Source organism: Homalodisca vitripennis, chromosome 5 (genome assembly GCF_021130785.1).
Source record: "Homalodisca vitripennis isolate AUS2020 chromosome 5, UT_GWSS_2.1, whole genome shotgun sequence".
Classification (NCBI taxonomy): domain Eukaryota; kingdom Metazoa; phylum Arthropoda; class Insecta; order Hemiptera; family Cicadellidae; genus Homalodisca; species Homalodisca vitripennis.
Genome location: NC_060211.1, coordinates 172,475,619 through 172,497,304, shown reverse-complemented (window position 1 = coordinate 172,497,304; position 21,686 = coordinate 172,475,619). Strand labels below are relative to the sequence as shown.

At 31.7% G+C, this 21,686-nt stretch overlaps 1 protein-coding gene across 1 annotated transcript in view; it reads left to right on the top strand.

The window, feature by feature from the left end:
• Positions 1-6,514: 6,514 nt before the first annotated feature.
• LOC124363178 (putative thiamine transporter SLC35F3) overlaps positions 6,515-21,686 on the top strand; it is a 49,711-nt gene continuing 34,539 nt past the window's right edge. The window contains 5 exon segments of the mRNA XM_046818327.1: positions 6,515-6,724; positions 13,162-13,333; positions 14,974-15,074; positions 17,387-17,524; positions 20,610-20,775. Coding sequence (XP_046674283.1) covers positions 13,168-13,333; positions 14,974-15,074; positions 17,387-17,524; positions 20,610-20,775 — 571 coding nt within the window. The 5' untranslated portion in view covers positions 6,515-6,724; positions 13,162-13,167.

Genomic DNA, 21,686 nt, shown 5'->3' with positions numbered 1-21,686 from the left:
TGCCTTACTGAAACTTTAATTTTCAATATTGAAAGTGATGTCCTCAAAGTATACAGCTATTTTCAGGTTCGACTTTAAGGCAAGATGACTCGAGAATTTGTAGTACAATCAGAGAGCTACATTGGAGAGCATTGACTATACATGTTGGTATTACGTGGTTGTCTTTTGACCCTGCTATCTACAAAATCTTAAATATTTTCCTGTTGTATTATATTTTGTTTCTTTGTGAGAAGATAGTTCTAAATCACTGAAAACCCTGCTCTCTTTAATTGACACTGAAAACGAAAAACAATTTTTGTACAAATGTTTGCTCATTATTTGAAAAGGCTAACATGAAACTACATAGTTCTACCACTACAGCCACTGAATTGTTGAACATTTTTTTTGAAAATTTGAAAACTTAGTTAATGGAGTTAACTTTGATCCTGGAGAGAAATGTTTTTTTAGGTATCCATCTTTTAAAGAACTATGCTGCTATCCAAATTTCCAATGAAGACAGACGTTGATCAATTTTATGACAATTTCATTTTATATCTTTATAGTCACTTTGACTACAGCAATTAAAATACAATGAAGATGACATCTGTCTTTAAAACATGAAATTTCTTTTGATAGCTTTGATGAAGCTGCTGAATCCATAGGAATTGACAAAGAAAGGCTCATTGGACAAGATGATTTCAGTATGATTGAACCTATTTTGTTAGATCTGATTAGTTCGGAAGATTTTACTGTTGAATAAAAATTAGTAAACCTATTCAATAAGGTGAAAGAGTAAAACCTTCTAAGTAATGGACCGTTGTTTCCTGTGCACTAAGCTTCCCACCTTTCAAAGCGTTTGTAAAAAGAGTTTTTACACACAAGTACCACAAATGGACAAATGCACACAAATCATTGTTCTGACTTGATAAATGCTGAACTACTAATCATTCTCAACCTGGACATGTCTTGTACTAAATTCGTTTCTAAATAAGAGAGTAACAAGAACTTTAATCAGTGCTACTTGGAGCAATGAGAAGACCCAACCTCATCCTCCAACAACCATCATCCCAGGATCTTAGTGTCCCAAATTCGTCCTCAGCAAAGGTGGCAACACTGGTTATGACTCTTAGAGTGGTTGTGGGCTATAACCTCTCTTTTTGACTATTTAAAATTTCCGCATACCATGTAGGATAAGGGGTCTATATAGATTTAGTAGTTTGTTCCCAGAAGCAGTAAAACTCGAACTCATGTGTCTTTGGTGATATTCTACTATTACTATTCAGTCTATGGAATAGTGTCACAGTTCATGGCGCTCAGAGAATAAAAAACTTCAAAACACTACTTTAAGGTTATGTTCTCTTTGAGGCGTAGTGACTATGTGTCACATTCAGTGGCGTAGCAAAGGGCCCCCCCCCGGTCCGGACCCCCCCCCCCCCCCGAAATTTTAAGACATATTAAAAAATAAAGCATGGAGCAGGAGAAAAAAAAGGAGAGTTGTCATTACTCTTGTCTACAAACATTAAATTAATTTGATTAAAGTGACCGTTTAAAAAAATATAATTGTCCTTTCGTTTAAATCATAAAGTAATCAAACGATACTTTTTGGGCTCGGCTTTTTCGGATAGTGTAGTGTAATCACGTTATTTCTATAGGGCGCGGTCACTGACGTTTGCAAAGTAACCTCTGAACCGTAACACGGCGAACAGTTTAAATTAGCGACCACTTCGTTCAAATTCGTCTTGAGGACGTAAAATGACTGCTTAGAATTAAGTTTACGACGTTGATTTTAGGTGTCATTAAACTGTAGACGTGTATATAGTTATCGAAAAAAATATAAAAAATCACTTTCGGTCGGAAAATACTCGTACACTTGAAAAACTCTACTGATTAGAACTTCAACTAATTTAAACTTCAGTGATTGAGGTAAATGTGGTGTTTTCGACTGAGTTAGGACAACGAGTTTTGTTATCATTAAACTGTACAATGTACCTATATAATTATCGAAAAAAAATCACTTCCCGGTCGGTAAATACCGAAGAAAAGCTCTATAACAGATTCAAGCTTTGATGATTTTGGATTTCACTGGTTGAGTGGTTGAGGTAAAAGTGGTACTTATAATTATGTTAGGACGTTTATTTTAGGTATTAATTCAACGTCGACTAATACATATATAATCATCGAGAAACAAAACAATAAAATCACTTCCGGTTGGAAAATACCAAGGAAAAGCTCTATTAATTCAGATTTTGACGATTTTGGATTTCACTGGTTAAGTCGTTGAGATAAAAGTGGGTACTTAGAATTGTGTTAGAACATTGATTTTAGATATGAATTGAACGCCGACTAATACCTATATAATTAATCGAAGATACATTTAAAAATTACTTCCGGTCGGATAATACATACCGGAAAAAACTCTGCTGATAAGAAGTTCCGACTACTTTGGATTTCACTCACTGAGGTATTATTTTCATTTTCCTTAGTATATTCCGATCGGAAGTGATTATTTTTGTTTTTTTCTCGATAATTATATATTTATTAGTCGGCGTTGAATTAATACCTAAAAATCGATCGATGTCCTAACATAATTTATAAGTACCACTTTACCTCAACCAGTGAAAATCCAAAATCGTCAAAACTTGAATCTGTAGAGAGCTTTTCTTCGCTATTTACCGACCGAAAGTGATTTTATTATTTTGTTTCTCGATAATTATATAGGTAGTCGAGTACAGTTTAATGATAACAAAAATCGTCGTCCTAACTCAATCAAAAGTGCCACGTTTACCTCAATAACTTAAGTCCGAAGTAGTTGAAGTTCTGATAATTAGAGTTTTTCAGGTGTATTTTATTTCCGACCGAAAGTGATTTTTTTATATTTTTCTCCGATAATTAGGCCTATATACTCGTCTACAGTGTAATGATACAAAAAATCGTCATTATAACTTATTCATAAATACCTCAATCAGTGAAATCCAAAGTAGCCGAACTTCTAATCAGTAAAGTTTTTCCGGTGCATTTTCCCGACCGTTAGTTTTGATCTGTACCCGAGCAACGCTCGAAAATTGCCCTCCTTTTCTAAAGGGTTTTCGGCCATCAGTGGCCCAATGTACCCGAAGGGGTATTTAATTTTTCTCCACAGAATATACCTGTGTCAATTATACGCTTGAGTGAAGCTCTGTTTTGTTCTTTTTTCTTATGCAGTGAATCCAACATCACTTTGGTGCCTTCTTTTCGGCCAGAATTGAACTTCGTAAAGTTTCTGTAGCTATACAAGAAAATTTGTGTACTAGAGTTGCTGTGAGAGTTGAAGTTGCCTATTACATCTTTCCACTTTCTATAAGGCGTAGTTACTAAAGCTCCATATTTTTGGTATTTACCTTTTAACCAGTGAACTCATTGGCAAATAACACACAAAACGTCCCCCCGATCCCCCGGTTTTCGGACCCCCCCCCCCAAACGAAATTTCTGGCTACGCTACTGGTCACATTGTCGTGACGCTGTTAACAATCTTCCCAAGGCTGATATCTGCAAGGCAGTGACCAACTGCATGACACAAATCCATCAAGCTCAAGGAGCCCTTGTACCATATACGATATCGCGATAAAGTCTCGCAGCATGCTACCCGTGACTGAAACCTTTAATTTTAAAGAGTGAGGATTAAGACGAGGAAAAGTATCATACGAGTACAATTACCAAAACAGTATGGCAATATACAATGGCGGGGAGGGGCGAGCGCACTTTACAACTTGCTCAGTAAGTTGTTCTAAAATACTATAAAGCGTATAAAATGTTGATATTGTTACTAAGCATTATAAAATACAATTATTAAGATATTGGAGATTCAAAACATTATCCGGCGCTCAGGACCCATAAAATACGTTAGCCTAATAGCGTTTTTTTTTTTACGGCGGAGTAGGGCTACTTTGACTTCAGTTTGTTCTGAAAAGCAGTTTGTAACTGAGGAACAATTTAAAATAATAGCATATAATTGATTTATTTATAAAGATATTTTAAATGAAAAGTACCTAATTAATTGTGTTTCGAGAACCTCAACTCTCTAACTATTGACATATTGCACATGTAACTTTAATTTGATCTATCAAGTGAATGGGCTGTAACTACCAGGCTGATTTACTAAAGATTTTTAAATTCTGAAAATAATTTTAGTCAAGGTGGAGTGTTCGAAATTTCATAAATAGCAGTAAGAAATGTTTCCAAGTTTGAAACTTCTGTTTTATGTTTGTATAACACTGTTTCATACGCATCTGGTTTTTATTATGAACTGTCTTAACAAAGAATAGTTCAAATTATTAGAAAACGTTTACATTGGTTCACTTTTTTATATTGGCAAAGAAGAAACTGTGTAAAAAAGGGCCAACAAAATCAATACAATACGTTTTCTCTTCACAATTCTTCAACAAATACAAATATATACAAAGAAACGAGTAAAACACGTGATTCGGAACAAAAATAATAATTGTATAATTTTTAAAAGAGTATACAATCGGTCTAGTACACTTAAAAAAATCAACAGAAACTTTAATACAAAATGAAGAAACGTTCTTAAAACACAGAAAGAAATGTCATTACCTTGTTGCAACAAACAGTCTCGATTGTCATTTCCGATTCGTCGAGCGAACCTGACAGCGGAAGTGATATTCAAAACATAAAAAATATCTATATACCTTTAAGGCATATACCTAAAAGGTATATGCCTTTTAGACTGTAGGCATATACCGACAAAGTGCACACTTTACTATAAATAAGTAGACTTCTTCCAAACATGCTATATTCTAGTTATCTTAATATACATTTTACGATCTTATACAATTTTGAGAACTGTACAATACCAAAGACTGTATAGGATTTGACCACATATTTTTTATTGACCGAAACTACGAAAGCGTAACGTGTTCTCAAGGATTAGTCATAAAGATAGAGGAGGGAACACGCACATCAATTAATTCAATAAGGAGGTTTAATAGTTTCAGCAGCTATTTCCATAAATATGTATCAAAGAAGTCATTCCTTCCATATACAAAAAAATCAAATATTAATATCCCTTCCAACAAATATTTTAGTTATATTATATTAAGGAATAGTTTATAGATACGTTAAGCTAAAAAATAGAAAATAAAAGACACACAATCGGTTAGCCAGTAGATATTGTAACTGATAAAGACTAGTTATCCACGTTACAATTATACTACCACTCAGTTAAACTTTCTTCATTAAGTTTTTAATGCATTGCTTATGAAAGTGCGTGAATTAGCCTACCTCTTAAAAAATACTAACGGACTTTTTATCTAAGGCGCCTGTATAACACAAATAATTTTTGTTAATGTGCAGCCTACTTGTGGTAAATTGATTTGTAATGATTATTAACTTGCTGACGTTACCATACATAATGACCTGATTCTTATTTTTTTTTTTTAGATACCTCTTGAATTAGTGTTTAACACAGTAATATAATTTTTATACTTTTTAGTTTTCTGCGATTAAAAACATGACGAATTAAATGAAAAAAAAAACACACATAAAATCATTGTTTACTAACATAAGAAATTAGAAATTTCAAAAACCGCATGTTAAACGCTATCGTATGATGTCATAAACACACAGTATGCCTAACAATTAATTTCATTAGGATGGCTGTTATAAGACCTAAGAAAAATGACATCAACGTATAAAAACACAACTTGCGGGTAATTGTGATTGAAGATATCATGTTCGGCTCAATCGAAAAAGGTAGATTTCACATGAGGCCGTCATCTCGAAATGTCAAACATAAAATGCATTATTGGTTTCGATGTTTAAATACTGCCTTTGTACCGAGTTTGATCTTAGCCTATTAAGAACTGCAGTAGCCATAGTGTTCATAATTATTCAATGAATACTGCCTTTGCACCATGGTCCGTACCTATTAAGAAACTACAGTAGGTAGTCATCTTGTTCACAATTTTTTAGTGAATACTGCCTTTGTACCAGGTTAAATCTGGATATTTCTAAATTGAAGCAGTTGTCGTGTTCACAACTTGCGTATTATTGCATTAGTCAGTGTGTGTGCGTGTGTGTGCGTGCGTACGTATATCATCCTATCTTTTAGCATAGATACGAAACAATAAACACACGAGGATCTTTTTTAAAGAATATCAAACAAACAAAAATGTAAAAAGAATACAGAATCTTTGTTGGACTCCCCTTAAATGAGCTCTCCATTTTTGTATGAATAATTTAAGTGATTAGCATCTTGAGGGGTATTTTACGAGGGGTATTCTCTATATATAACTCTAATGCTTTCAGCCTCGAATAATCTACTAAGTTCGAAACAAACCTAGCAAGAGCGTCTGAAAGGATGCTCGAAAGAACAAGTGATGCGTGACCTTGTTGTGCTCTAGTGCCAATTACAGGATTTACAACACTCGGTGTTGCTCGTCAGGTGGTTGAGAGGGTTGAGTGAAAATACTCGAGATTGCGCTGATATGTAGGGCAATAGCGCGCGCATGCCACCTTGATGTATTGACTGTAGCTCCGCCCCAAGCCCGGTCGCAAGTCGCTACTCTCCGTCGTCAGCTACCCTCTACATTGTAGTTGTTCCCTTTCATTTTCCTCGCTTGCAGTTCCAGTGACCGATCAAGTAGTGAATATGATAATATCCCTCAAAATTACGCCCTCCCACGCATGTGCTGTTTTTCATCTACTTGCCGAACTCATCATGTGAACCTCACCTCTACAGATTGAATAAGTAAGTTAATTAAATCACTGTATTACATTGACAGAGATTCTGCCCATCGTTTTATTGTGATTGATGAGTGAACGATTGACAAGGTTAAACGGCAGGTCTATTATTAAGTTATGGCACAATTATTATTCACTAACCAAATTGTAAATTGACTAAAAAAGGAATTAATTAAAAAAGAAAACGTTTCTTGAATTGTTTTAGTAATGCTATATATTGTGAACAGTTTATTATTATTATTACACGATTTCTTTAAATTCAAATATAGAAATGTTATATATTTCAAAACAGTCACAAAATAATTTGTGACCCACTCTACTTATATTTCGATTATTATTTTAATTTCTTTTAAAATTTATTTTTAGCCATTCATCACTTTGATAACAATATTAATGTATTTATTTTAGATTATTTCTGTCTGTATAAACTAATTAGCTCCTGTGCATTTTGCTGTATGAAAATCAATGTAAAATGAAAATATTTCATACTTATTTATTATGTAATATTTATATATTGTTACAGAAACAATTAATATTGCCAACTAAAGAGTATTAATGCATAGTTTTAATATATTTGGTCTCAAGGTTTCAGTTATGTTATAACTCAAAATCAAATTTGAATTTGATTATGAATTGTAGTAAGATAGGCTACAAGTTTATGCCATTTAAAAGTTTCAGAAAAAGAGATTTTTAGGTAAAAAGTCATTTATCAGGTTTAAAAAAATGTAATAAAAAATGAAACATAAAATTATTGCCTGTAGTTACTTATAAATTAAAATCCAAATTGCATAGATAATATGTGGTCCCAACAGTGGTTTTTAACTATATTTTATGTAATAAAAATTACATTTTTTATATTTTCAAGCAAAATTGTTATAAGACATGTATAATACTTTTTCAGCAAAATTTTGGTTAACAAATACAAAAAACTAAATTAAAATTATTGTTGTCATTTTTGAGTAAGAATTTACTATAAACTAAAATGCAGAACCCTCACCATGTGAGGGTATAGATTTGTTTTAGAAATGTGCCATCATTATTTAGTTTTGCAAAAAAGCCAGTAACACAACTGGTGTTACTGATTTTGTGTCTCATTGAACAACAATGGATGCCAAAAAATTCTATTAACTTCACAATCATTCTAGTACAAAAAAGAATTTCAAACAAAATCCAGGATATTTAAAAATATAGAGATGTTGAATGTTACAAAAAGTATGCCTAGTTATTTGCTATCCAATCATATGCTTTGTCCATTTGTTTGGTCATGGCCAGTGTTTAACAAAAAGGTATCATAGATACACATTTTTCTAAAAAACCACTTTTTTGCTCAAAGGGTTTTTCTAAACATACATGGTTACTGCGGACCAAACAATGTTTAACAACACGACAATGCTTTAAATTTTGAATTAAAATGTGATTTTCATAAATCTACATACAGTTGAAAAAAACCAAGCTAATTTTTTTTTGCAGTGGTTCAAACAAACTATATGTTTCTGTGTAAATGTTTTGATTTGGATTATTTATTTTATTTTTAATCTACAATGATAAACAGAACTTTTATAAGATTAGTAATGATTTCATTAAGTATCTTTTTTACTACTTATAATCTTCCTTTGTCTAATTCAGTATAATGGCGTAACAGATATTATGACATAACTTTACATTAATAACTGAACACATTATATTATTATATAAAATGTTAAGAAAATAATAAAGTATTAAAAAGCTCAAAGAGTGTTGGTGTCACTAATTAAAATACCTATTAATGTATTGGGTGAAATTATTTAAAGTTAAAATCATATCTATATAAATAAAAATGAATTTCCGTTCGTTAGTCGTGCTAAAACTCGAGAACGGCTGAACCGATTTGGCTAATTTTGATCTTGAAATGTTCGTGAAAGTCCAGGGAAGGTTTAAACAATGAGACAAAATTGCAAGGAAAATACTAAAAACGACAATTTGATTTTCCCATACAAACTGTTCTTACCTGTCAAACATTTGATTGATGTCCATGTTTAACTTAATTTAATTTAACAGCTGTAACAAATACAAATGACAAAGTGTCTCACTATCATATGTTTACTCACTACTGCATGCAATTTTGGGGAAAAAAGTTGTCGCCATTATTGTAACAACATTGTAAAAGTTCTTCTTCTATAAAAACAAATCAATCAATCAATTTAAAGGAAAGTGACTATCACGTTACAAACGAATTCAGCCAATTATAAAAACAAAGCGATCTGACACTTGATCTGACAGAAATTTAAAACACCTTTTTAAAGACACCTTTATGTTTTTTTTTTTTTTACTAATTATTGTGGCATTTTTCAACAGCTGAGGTGTAGAAGGCGCTGTATTCATTGAATTTTGAACAGTTCTAAGATGCCATAGCATGGCCTATACTATGATGATGATGCCTTTATAAAGTTACCGGTTCTGCAATACATAATTAGGGATTAAATTAATATGGTTTATGTTAAGAGGTAAGTGAAACGTAGTTCACCGGGTCAGCTAGTTTCTGAATAAAAGTTTTAAATTTTTGAAAAGATAATTCTGAATTTTTATTAGCATTTCTATGTGTATAACATAAAAATTCTTATATAAAAAGACCTCGGTATTTTTTATGTTAATCAAAATGACATTGAGATTGAAGGCTAGTGATTTTTTTGAATAAAATGTTTTGATTTGATTTTAATTGGAACTACGGCCCCCATATAGTCTATACTTTTCTGTCTTTGGAGATTTAAAAATAACTAAATATAGGGTGTTTCAAAATTATTACTGACATTTTGAGGCACTTTAGTGTTTATTACATTTTAATTTTAATTATAAATTGTACTTAACATCAATGAGAGAGAAACTCCAACAGTTTTTTCAATCATATCTTTATTTACGTAATTTATACATTTTGTACAATGAGTAGTGTCACACTGTAATACAAGTACTTAAAACTAATATAACCTAAGTGATCTAAGGTTCCTTAATGCTGGTCTGCTCATAAACATCTAACTGAGTAAAGATCATCCCTGTTAAAAAATCTTTTAACATGTATTGAGATTTCTTGTTTTCATCTATATACGTAATAAAATTTGGAATCTGATTATAAACCTTTATCCCCGCATAAGAAATTTTTTTCTTTAATAGTAAGTTGTGATGTAATTAATCATTTTTGTTATTAATCAATTCACAAATCCTTTTTGTTCCTAGTATCATATGAATGATTTTGACTGTGCACCAGGAATTTGCTACTATTGTTTCTGATATACATAACAGATTCCGGAATATAAAAACTATACACTGGTAATGTTTTTAAATAAGTAAATACTGATTTAATAATGCTGAATACTATATTAATAATAATACTGAAATAAAACAAATTACAGTATCATCATAGTTTAAATTGAGGATTGTTCTGATGGCCTTTTTTGTACAATAAAAATGTATTCCAGATTTTAATAGTAGTTCTTTTATACACAGAAATTCCACATGTCATATGACAATGTATACATGTATGGAAGATAATTTTAAGAACAGAAATACTACATAGAGATCACATTCTCCTGATAATAAAGATCCCAGACTAATTTTATTTATCGCATGCTCAGCATGATCATCTCAGCTTAGATTGCTATAGATTTGTCCTAAGAATATTAGAATATTTTTCAAATTAAGTTAATTTACAGTCATTAATTGATATTTAAAGACTTGACGGTAACTGCTTTGTATTGAAAGTCATGAAATTAGGTTCTTTTCAGTATTAAATTATTGTTTGCAATAAACTCCTTATTTTTAGAAAGTTGCATAGTGTCTGACAGTTAACATTGGATATGAAGCAAACTATGCCATTTATTTGGTTTTCAGCAGTTAATCCAGTGGATGGGTTATTATTAATTAATTAACCAATGGCGTTCTTTATTATACTAGTGAGGTGATGCACAATCTTGTTGCCAAATAGAGTATTTTATTCACCTTCCTGCAGCTGAGGAAGGAGCCATGGTTCTAAAACACCATGATAAAAACCCCTTTACAATTGCTTTAAAAAAAAAAAAAAATAATAACTCATAAACTTTCTGTTGGAATATTGCAGAAAGCCATTACATTTTTGAAAGTTTCAATACAAATGTCCACTTCTCGTAACGCCCAGATGCATACATTATGAGGGTTCAGATTTTCACTCATGTAAAATGTTGATTCACCATTGAATATGACTGGAACAAAGAAATCCTTATAGTTCTGCAGCTATGTATAGTTGTGAATTTAGGATATACGAGTATACCCCATAGTGTATAAGGTACTTATAACATCTATAAATAATCAGATCAAGATCATCAGATAAAAATGATGTGTTCCCACACAGATGTCAGTGGAATTTCTAACTCACAGCCTCAAACATGGACCTCCAAACAGATTTCTTACATTAAAGACTCTCTCCCCTCGTCTCCCCCTTCCTCACTCTATCTCTCTCCCTCCCTTCCCTTTAAACCAATTTTTCAGCCACTCTGGTCATTCCATGTTCTTTTAGCTGCAGACACATCTGAGGCCTTTAAACTTACACCATTTACAGGTTAGAGGATAATGGATAATGTAACTAAAGGTTCAAGGTTTGGAACTACATTCGCCTGTTTGGGTGGTGTCTGACCTTCTCTCCTTAAGTAGATCATGCTCTACGGTTATGGTTCTAAATTACAGGATAGCTTTTGGTCACCTGATGAAGCATTTCACAGAGTTGTCATTTTTCGGAAGAATCCACCTCTGTAACACATTTATTTGACCAGGAGGAAACTGCTGAACACCTGCTCTTTGACTGTCCTGCAATAGCAAGAGAGCGGTACACCATCTTTAGTCTGATAGTCTGGGCAAGAGTGGTGAATTTCCCCAGGAGGATCTGACCGGTTGTTTTCAGCTGTTTGTTGAAACTGCTGAAACCGTAGCTGGTTGGCCTCATGGTATACTTCCAAGAAGAAAACTATAGATTCAGTCTTTGCACAATATAAAAACACAACAAGATAATTCTGGTCAATTATTGTTTCCATCATTACTACTAAAGAATTCAAAACGTGTGAATACACACACGTTTACTCAAAAAACTGTTTGGAGTCCCTCTTTAATTTGATGTATGATTTATACTGTACAGCAATTTTTATAAATACTGCATAGCTTTAAAATTAAACATTTCTATCACTCAATAAAACATTTCTATCACAATGACAGGAAATATATTTGTGCAATTGTAGTTGTATCGTCAACATAATATGCTACCAATTGTTGTTACTAACTCCCAGTTGTTGTTACTAACTCAAAGTTACTAATATTTATTGTTAGTAGCAGTCAATATAAAAGTGGTTTAATATCTTCACTGCGGCTTACACTAAGTGATCTTGACTAGTGTCATGAGACTACTGCATTGTAAGGCGTCTGCTGCAGTTAAATGCATTAAATGACAATACACTTGTGCTGATTCTTCTTTGTGTTTTGAGAGAGAAAAAGATGGACTGAAGGTGAAAAAAACTAAAAAAAAGAAAAATAGCAATTAAAACAATACCATGATTAATCAGTCAATGAATGTATTATTATATTAGTTCATATGATTTAAAAAATAAATACTATTTTAGATGAGCTATTTGTATTTGAATTAGCCTCTGTAAATAGAGGAAATAACAAAAATCTTGTAATAACTATAGTAATTGAAATAAATGAACAGGCATTATAAACACTGTTCACCACTATTTTTAAAGCATAGAATTCCAAATTTGTTTCTATTTATATCTTGCAGTGTTTGACATATTTTGTGAAAGGGAGTAGATAGAGAATTAAAGATTATTCAAAAGTACGCAGCTATGAAACCAGAAATCGCTTTAAATTAATTAACAATTTTTGTTGATACAGCAAGTCTTACTCAAGTTTGTATAGGAGTAGTATTAGATTTTTTTAAATTTTTGCCTACAGAAGTAAAAGAACTCCCTCTTCATTTGTTTCAAAGATACTTTAACTAACAAAAAACTGTATATACTCCATAGGAGACTCTTTTACATAAGTTTTTTATTTTTATTTGTTGATTGTTGTTTGTTGATCATTATTGGTTAATTGTTTTTTTTTGTTATTATTTTGCTTTTACCAATGTTAATGTAATATATATTTTTTCCATACTAGAGAAAATGATTAATGTGTAAAAACTTAGTATTAGTATTGATTAGTATTTAGTGTAAAAGGATAGGTTTAGTACAATATCTGTAACTACCTTTAAGAAAAAAAAAACATCATAGATGCCTGTTCTGAAAAGTTGTTTGGCAATAAATGATTTGATTTTAATATTATATTATTATCTCGTGTAATGGACAATTTGTTCAACATAACCACTCTCATCTTAGATAATTATTGTTTATTTTTCTTGAACAATGAATGGGAACAGATTGCAACTTCTGACAGTTCCGCTGCTCTGTGTAGGGTGTAATGGCAGAAACGACAAGAGGAGAGGGAGGTGACATCCCTACAATATTCAACCCTCACAGGATCAGAGCCCCCCCAAACCTGGTGATCACCAACGAGACACCGAGGGGGGGCGTCCCCAATGGTCCCTTCGGCAGATCGTCTCACGCTTTACACCATTCTGATTCAGGTTAGTTTTAATCCATAATTATAACCAAATATTACCAAACGAGGTCTAATACAGTAAAACCAGAGAGTCTAATAAAGGCATTTTCTGTTTAATTCACTGTTTGTTTCAAAAACAAGTTTAAAACAACTTTATAAATAGAGTGTCCCATAACAATTGACCTATATTTTATAAATTGGCTTAGAGCATTAAAATTTAAAAGATTCTACTATGTAGTCTCCAACTAACAAATACAACATAACATGAAAGATTTACAAACAATAATACACTTTTTCTCTAACAAAACACTTATTTAATCCTTTGTGTTGTTAACTAATAACTCAATTAAGGATCTCAATGTAAACAATAACGTTTACTACTTAGTTTTGAGACTGAATTTGTTTAGAATTATAGAACTGTATATTGTAATCAATAATTATAGTATAGTAATAAAATTGTGTATTTCTTGAGTAACTTTCCTAGAACAATATCTAAGTAGTAAAAAATGTATTAATTTGTCAGTTTTATATCTATTAAGTTTAGCTAATATAACAAATATGTAATTTATTTAGATTACTTACATTTTAAACGTAAAAAATCCAGAAATAAAAAATCTTTATTTGTGCTATAATCAAGAATTAATTTTAGTTTTCTTCTCAAAGAAAGTCACGGAGATGTGACTCTTGATTGGGTGTTTTTTGTATGATTTTTTAAAAGTATTATTTATTTTAACAAATAAATGTACAATGTTATTACTATCGCATCTGTGAGTCTATGTTCAGGTACAGAAAATCAGAATTTAGTTGTACTACGCAAATCAAATTACATTTTCAAACTTGATTTGTGACCATAATTTAAACGTTTTTAGCCAATTTTATTTTGTGTGGATAACATTTTTTTAAATAAAATTAAGATACAAAGATTTTTTATCAGAAATCACAAAAAATATACATCACTTTGTTGTTGTCGTGCAAAACATTTTGGTGAATAATGTTGAGTTGAGATGAATATAAAGTTGTTGAGAAATAACAACAAATAGGTACTAAAATATTGTTTTAGCTTTTAAAAGTGCCTTAATATACATACATACTACATTTAACTTCCTAGTTTTACTGGTATATGTGGGAACCTCCATTTGCCAGTTTCATAATAATTTAGTAGAAGAATTTCTTCAATGAACTCTTTGAAGTTGAAAATGTTGTTTTGAGGAATAACTGCTTATATAATTTTGTTTGGATATGATATTTAATAATGAAATTTTTTCAACCTAAGTTTTATAAAGGCAAAGTTTTGTTTGTGACAAGATTTTGTTTTCTTTGATTATTTGATGTATTTTTGCTGTGTAATCTTTTTTATAATTCTACTACCTGTATATTCTAGTCTAAATTATAAGAGGTGTTGATCAATAACCAACATGTAGTCGCCATGTAGAACCGCTGGCGATTGCTGTCAAAATCAATTCAATAAAAAGGATTTCTTCAAAATGAGACATCTTGCAAAACTCTATGATCAAACTAAGGTGCTAAGTGGTTAAAGCTTTACTCTTGTGGAAGATTATCACCTTTACAGTTGGTGCTTAATTAATAGGCTATTGAGAAGGACTTCTCTTTAGCTGTAGATTTTAGTATATGAATCAATTAGTAACAGTTTTTATGATAATCCAGAGAGCCAGTCGGAACAGCACCAGCCCGTCAACAACCGCTCGGGAATGTGTTCCAGGCTCAAATCTTGCAAGAACTCCTGTTGCTCCAAGTCGGCTAGAAAGGTGATAATTTTATTCCAACAGATATCTATGAAGAGTACACACTGTTTGTGACTCATAACTTTGAGTTCACTATTTTATATATATTATAATAAATAATGTACCACAATTTTCCGGAATTGTCTCTTGTAACATCACTTTTAAAATCATATGCCCAATTGGCTTGTGCATCCATTTTCGTTTTCTTTTGAGGGGTAAAAAGCAGTAAAAATGCCTCAAAAGTACCTAATTTTGAAAATACTACTTTGGCTTGCATAGTAAAACTTTTGCAAGCTAAGCTTTTAAATTCTGACACAAACTTTTCACAATTTGGTCACCACCTTTTCCAGGAGTATAGGCATGTGGTATTGCCATCCCATTAATTGGGTACTTTGCAATGTGCGTAAAAAATTCATATTTGTTATTTTCAATCAAAGATGGCTACAATTGGATTTTGTTTATGGGAATGGGCGTTTGATACACTTGTATGCCTAAGTATCCTATTTTAACAACTTATATACTACAGATAAATTTTTACTTTTGTAACTCGCTTTTGTTTAGTTCATTATCCAGTATTAATACTGGTTCACTGAAACCAGGGTATTAAGAGTTGTGCTGAATGATTCATGCATTATTTTTAGACAATTCAGTTCCGGATGAACCAAAAAATATTTAACTCGTTTAATCAGTTTTTAGCTATTTTTACAATTATGATGTAGTGAAAAACCAGATTTGTAAATGTAAAGAGCTTAGACAAAAATTTTAGAAACTTCTTCATACATGATAATGCCCTTTCTTCTAGTGATACTCCTGAAGTCAATATTGAGATATATTTATACTTTTGTCAGATAATTGCAAATTACATTTACAAAGAAAACGTCTGAAAAAAAAACAAGTTCATGGAAATCATGAAAACACTGTTCTCAGCACCACAAACAGAATAAAAATTCAACATAATTGTAATACAAACTTTAGAATACAAATTGCAATAAGCCAGTTGCTAATTAAATACTGTATTGTAGTTTACAAAAATGTTCTGTGGTGTGGTACTAAAAACAATATCTATTTTACCACTACTTTTCATGCATTTTCTTGTAACTTTCAAAAATGTAGGCACTAGCATTTTTAGAGTAAATTCTAAAACAACTTATTTTTCTATCATTTACATATTTGGCAGAGCCAATATGTAAGGTTTTCTCAAGGAGTATGCTTGACTCCATATACCAGTAAACACATTGTATGTTCAGTCTTCTTCATTCATGCTCAAATTCACTGCTGTGTTGATTTCCGAGTTCAGTGGCAATAATAACTAAATAATAGTTAGTTAATACACACAATCCTTTTGAATGTAATCAATATTGTCCTACAATAAAAGTGAAGTAAAGTCCACTGACCAGGCCATTGGCATTGTTTATGTGACTTTCAAGAAATGCTTATTTCATCATAAAATACCATTTTGTAATCACGTGTTCTCTGCATGCGTTTTACAGTATTTTAATAGTCTCAGATAGTGAATGATCCAGATGTCTAGATGTCTGATGTCTCTGCATCTTTATTTGCAGTGCTGCGAAGCACAAAAAGAGAACTCTCCCCTTCAGTAAACTCCTGCTTTCGATGACAATGACTTCCTCTTCACAATTAATTACAAAGAGTGTATTTGAACCCATATGTCAAACTTCAGTGACACATTCTAGGTTACAGTAACACCTTTAAGCTATAAAATGTGTTCCGGAGACGCGTCTCTTCCAAAATAACTATCCTACAAATTTGAAAGAATATGAATAACTTTTATCAACTCAGTGGCATCTGGTATAAATTTACCTTGCAGTGTTTTTTGTCTTTGTGGGTAGAGGTAAAGAGAATAGAATAATTCTAGACCCGTAAAAATAAAAAAAATTGTATAATAGCAATCCAATTTGAAATATGATAGTTGGAAGAATTATTGTGTTTATTTTGAAAAAGGCCTATGTAATTTATTTTTTAAGTTAATTAGGTAATTAGTAACCATAACAAGGCACTGATTAAATAGCATAGCTGTTAATCCTTTACATTGCATCCATTTAGATGACTGTGTCTAATCACAATAATATAACACACTCACTAACGTATAGCCTACTACCAAGAAAAGAGCTACAAAAATGATAAATTGTTTTATGGTTTGAAAGACTATATTTAAAAGGATGCATTTTTGAAGAAGTCTTATAAAGAAAAAACAGTTTTATTTTGACCATTAGGATAATACACCCTACAATTGCATGGGTTCCTAATCACCCTGTACATAATTCCTCCAAAATGCAAATTTGATTAAATTGACATCTGAATATCAACGATTGCAGATCTATTACGGAGTGTGCGTAACCGTGTGTGTGACGGCATCATGGGTGGGAGCGACACATGCCATTAAGTACCTTTACTTGAAACAACCCCACACCCACATCACATCCGGCAACGTGACCTCAATACATCAACAGCCTGTACGTATCTCACTGTCGTACTTGTGTATTGGTTCAGTGCATCTCATCTTCTCATGAATAAACATGCAAACAGTCTCGCTCATTAATTGTTATATGCAGATTTATTCAAATCAAGTCTCATTAGTGTTGTTTGTGACTTGCACATTACAAAATTAATTTTTAAAAGTGTTTCATTACGTGTCAAGTTATTATAATATGCACAAAATATATGTTTCGGCTCGTACATACGCACATGAGTTAGGAAATACGTTTAGTTTTAAACGTAAATATGTATAGGTTAAGTGTAAACGTGGAAATGTTAGGTATTTGTCCACAACCAATACCAAGTTTTATGTCTCACATACAATTTCTTATCACTCATAGATACAGAATATAGTTTTTAAATAAAAAAATCTTGGAATATAATACGTTAACCATTGCATTTCTCCAGTAATAATTCACAAAGTGATTGATCATTTTGTAATTTGCTCAAACTATGATTAGAAAATAACCTTATACTATAGCAAGTAAGAAAATAATACTTAACTTTATGGGGGTTCGGTATGCCCTATCCTTCCCATATTAATTTGGCCAATTTTATGTACCTTTTTCTCAGAAACCTTTAAAGCTATCATCATCAAACTATAGGACACTACTATTTAGACCTTTGTTAACATTTAGAGCGGAAGACATTATAAAAATCTATTTTAAATTTTTATTAAAAAAAAATTATAATTATAAATTATTTTACAAAAAATTAATAAATTTTTTATTTACAACAAATTAAATAAAAACTTCTTTTTTTTAACTTTGTTCCGCTCTAAATGTTAACAAAGGTCTAAATAGTAGTGTCCTAAAGTTTGATGATGATAGCTTTAAAGGTTTCTGAGAAAAAGGTACATAAAATTGGCCAAATTAACATGGGAAGGATAGGGCATACCGAACCCCCTTATTTAACCCTTTTTGTATCCAGTTATCCAGACACCTGTTCAGTTCGAGGTTTACAAACCCCATTTTTGTCATTTTTGTTTTTATGCAAGTTATTCTGTTGTATTAGATGCAGGGTACATGTATCACTATATTTTGGGTTATATTTTACGATAATCATGGTTTGGATGTAGAACAAATGCTTCAGTTATAGTTGCAAAGAAACTTTTTGATAGATACATCGTGTTTTGTTTACATATCATGTACATACATTGAAATAACATACACAATTACACACTAAATATATCTTACAGATAGTCTAAGATAACAATAAGATGAGTAGGGAACAATAATATTTAAATCATTAAGTGAATCGAACAACAACTGTCACACATCCATTGACAAAATTTGTACTACAGTTGTAAAGAATGTGAGTAAAATGCTGTTCCACTCATCTGGCAACATGGTCAGCTGTAAATTATTATGTTATCTACAGCATTTTTACTGTATCTGTATGTTTTACTGATATTAACCCTGTTACCCATCTATTTCTGATTGTTTATAACAGATTCCAGCACCAATTATTATGTTATCTACAGCATTTTTTACTGTATCTGTATGTTTTACTGATATTAACCCTGTTACCCATCTATTTCTGATTGTTTATAACAGATTTCCAGCACCAATTATTATGTTATCTACAGCATTTTTACTGTATCTGAATGTTTTACTGATATTAACCCTGTTACCCATCTATTTCTGATTGTTTATAACAGATTCCAGCACCAATTATTATGTTATCTACAGCATTTTTACTGTATCTGTATGTTTTACTGATATTAACCCTGTTACCCATCTATTTCTGATTGTTTATAACAGATTCCAGCACCAATTATTATGTTATCTACAGCATTTTTACTGTATCTGAATGTTTTACTGATATTAACCCTGTTACCCATCTATTTCTGATTGTTTATAACAGATTCCAGCACCAATTATTATGTTATCTACAGCATTTTTACTGTATCTGTATGTTTTACTGATATTAACCCTGTTACCCATCTATTTCTGATTGTTTATAACAGATTCCAGCACCAATTATTATGTTATCTACAGCATTTTTACTGTATCTGAATGTTTTACTGATATTAACCCTGTTACCCATCTAGTTCTGATTGTTTATAACAGAATCCAGCACCAATTGGACACCTGACGTATAGCCATTGTTTCTACGCTATATAAAAGAACACACTGAGCAGGGCCTTTGATTGATAATGCAATGTTGCCCCGATGTATCATATACAGATTTCAATGGGAAAGGGATAAAAATATGACCTTCAATTAGTTTTCAACATAAATTGCCATAAACATAACATGGCTATGAACGTTGATTCAATATGAATGTTGAATTTAGCCCCAGTTCACCTTCCTCTTAGTGCAGTGTCTGTAATATGACGCTGTCACAGACTTGACTCTGGAATCTGGAATCATGTTCGTCTGAAGAGATCCAGAAAAATGTGTATTTTGTGTAGAAATTTTTGTTGCTCCACCTTACTTAGAGATCATGTATAAGGCATCGTAGTGCACTCAATTGTCACGTAATGAGAATGTTTTCGCCTGGATTACACTATATTTTCTAGTCTAGGTGTCTCTGATTTTAAAACAATGTAAAGAGTTCATTTTGAGCTTCTTCGTCTCCGACTTTTTTTCTATCTCTTCAGACGAACACGACTCCAGATTCCAGGATCAAGGCTGCGACAGTGTCATATTACAGACGCTGCACTAAGAGGAATGTGAACTAGAGCTAAACTGAACAATCAAATCAATCACTATATTAAGGCATGTTTCGTACATGTTATATATTTTTGTATACCGGTGTGGTATAATTTTGGTTACTGATTAAAAAAGGTATATCCATTTACCTCTCAGTTTGTACTTCATACAAAACTATTCTACTTCACGCAAAATGTAAGTAAACTTTGATAGCCCCCAACAACCTTTTTTGGGTCTTCTCTTTCATATTTTCAGCATCACCATTAATGATGACTAGTGACAGATGATTGATCAATTCATTCTTCATCATTGACATTGACTTATCATTTCTGAAAGTATGACAAAATTGTAAGACTCAACTTGTTTTTGTTCAGGTAAGAACTTACAATGCTCCATTTTTGTTCAGGTGATGACTTACAATGCTCCATTTTTTACTACTTGGTTTTGTACGAACTGGACTGTGCTGTTCTTCCCCCTGTATATGCTTTGTCACCTGTCCACAAACCGATGTAAAAGTGGAGACGTTCTTGCAGAAAGTGTTAGGAGCTTCAGAGAAAAAGGGTTCACTGCAGGTGAGTTAGAAGTTGAAAAATATCTGAAAACAACTGCTTTTCTTTGTATATGCTCTGTCACTATTAATTTTTGGTCAATACTTATGTGTTGTCTAGAACTCTGTGCTAAATCCTGTTTTTTTTTTTTTTTTTTTGTGGGGGAATTGTAAGTGTGTATATGATGTACTGATAAAAACAATGTTTAACCACAAACACTTTTATGACCTTATTTTTTATCACTGAGTTAAGGTAGATGTCTTATTTTAAGACATTTAGTATACATAAAATCAATTTTTAGTTTTATACGGTATTTTTGTTAGTTACCGATATTAAAATAAAATAGGTATTTAATATTTTTGCTCTTTATTGCTTACGTGTTAAAAAAGTATACACTTAAAAAGGACTAAAGAGCCTTTGAATGTGTATTAATCGTATATTTAAAATAGACATCCGATTCTGAGACAAATTATTCAATGGTTAATAAATAAGGGCTTACAAGTTATGAGGTTTATTATAGGATTAATTGTTCTGATAGGATAAAACTCAGGTCATTATACTAAAATCAGCTCTTACCAAGGATGTAGCCAGCGAGGGGGTCCAAGGAGTCCTGACTCCCCAAATTTTTTCAATTACTTTTTTGTAAATGATTATTATTATTTAAATAATTCAGTATTACTGGAGTGTACTGCTGAAAGATCATTCTAATCAAAGAGACAGGTCAAGAACTTTTTAAGGAACAAAATGGGGCCTTACTCTCTGTCCACTACAGGAAAATATCAGTTGTCTGGATCCCCCAAAAATTTTCTCCTGGCTACGATCTTGGCTCTTATGTTGTTTTGTTTTAATAATTTAAGAAGGAAGTTAACACAGTGTATACTAACTACTTTTGTGAAGTATAAGCATAAGGTTTCAAGTGTATAACGGTCTCCCTT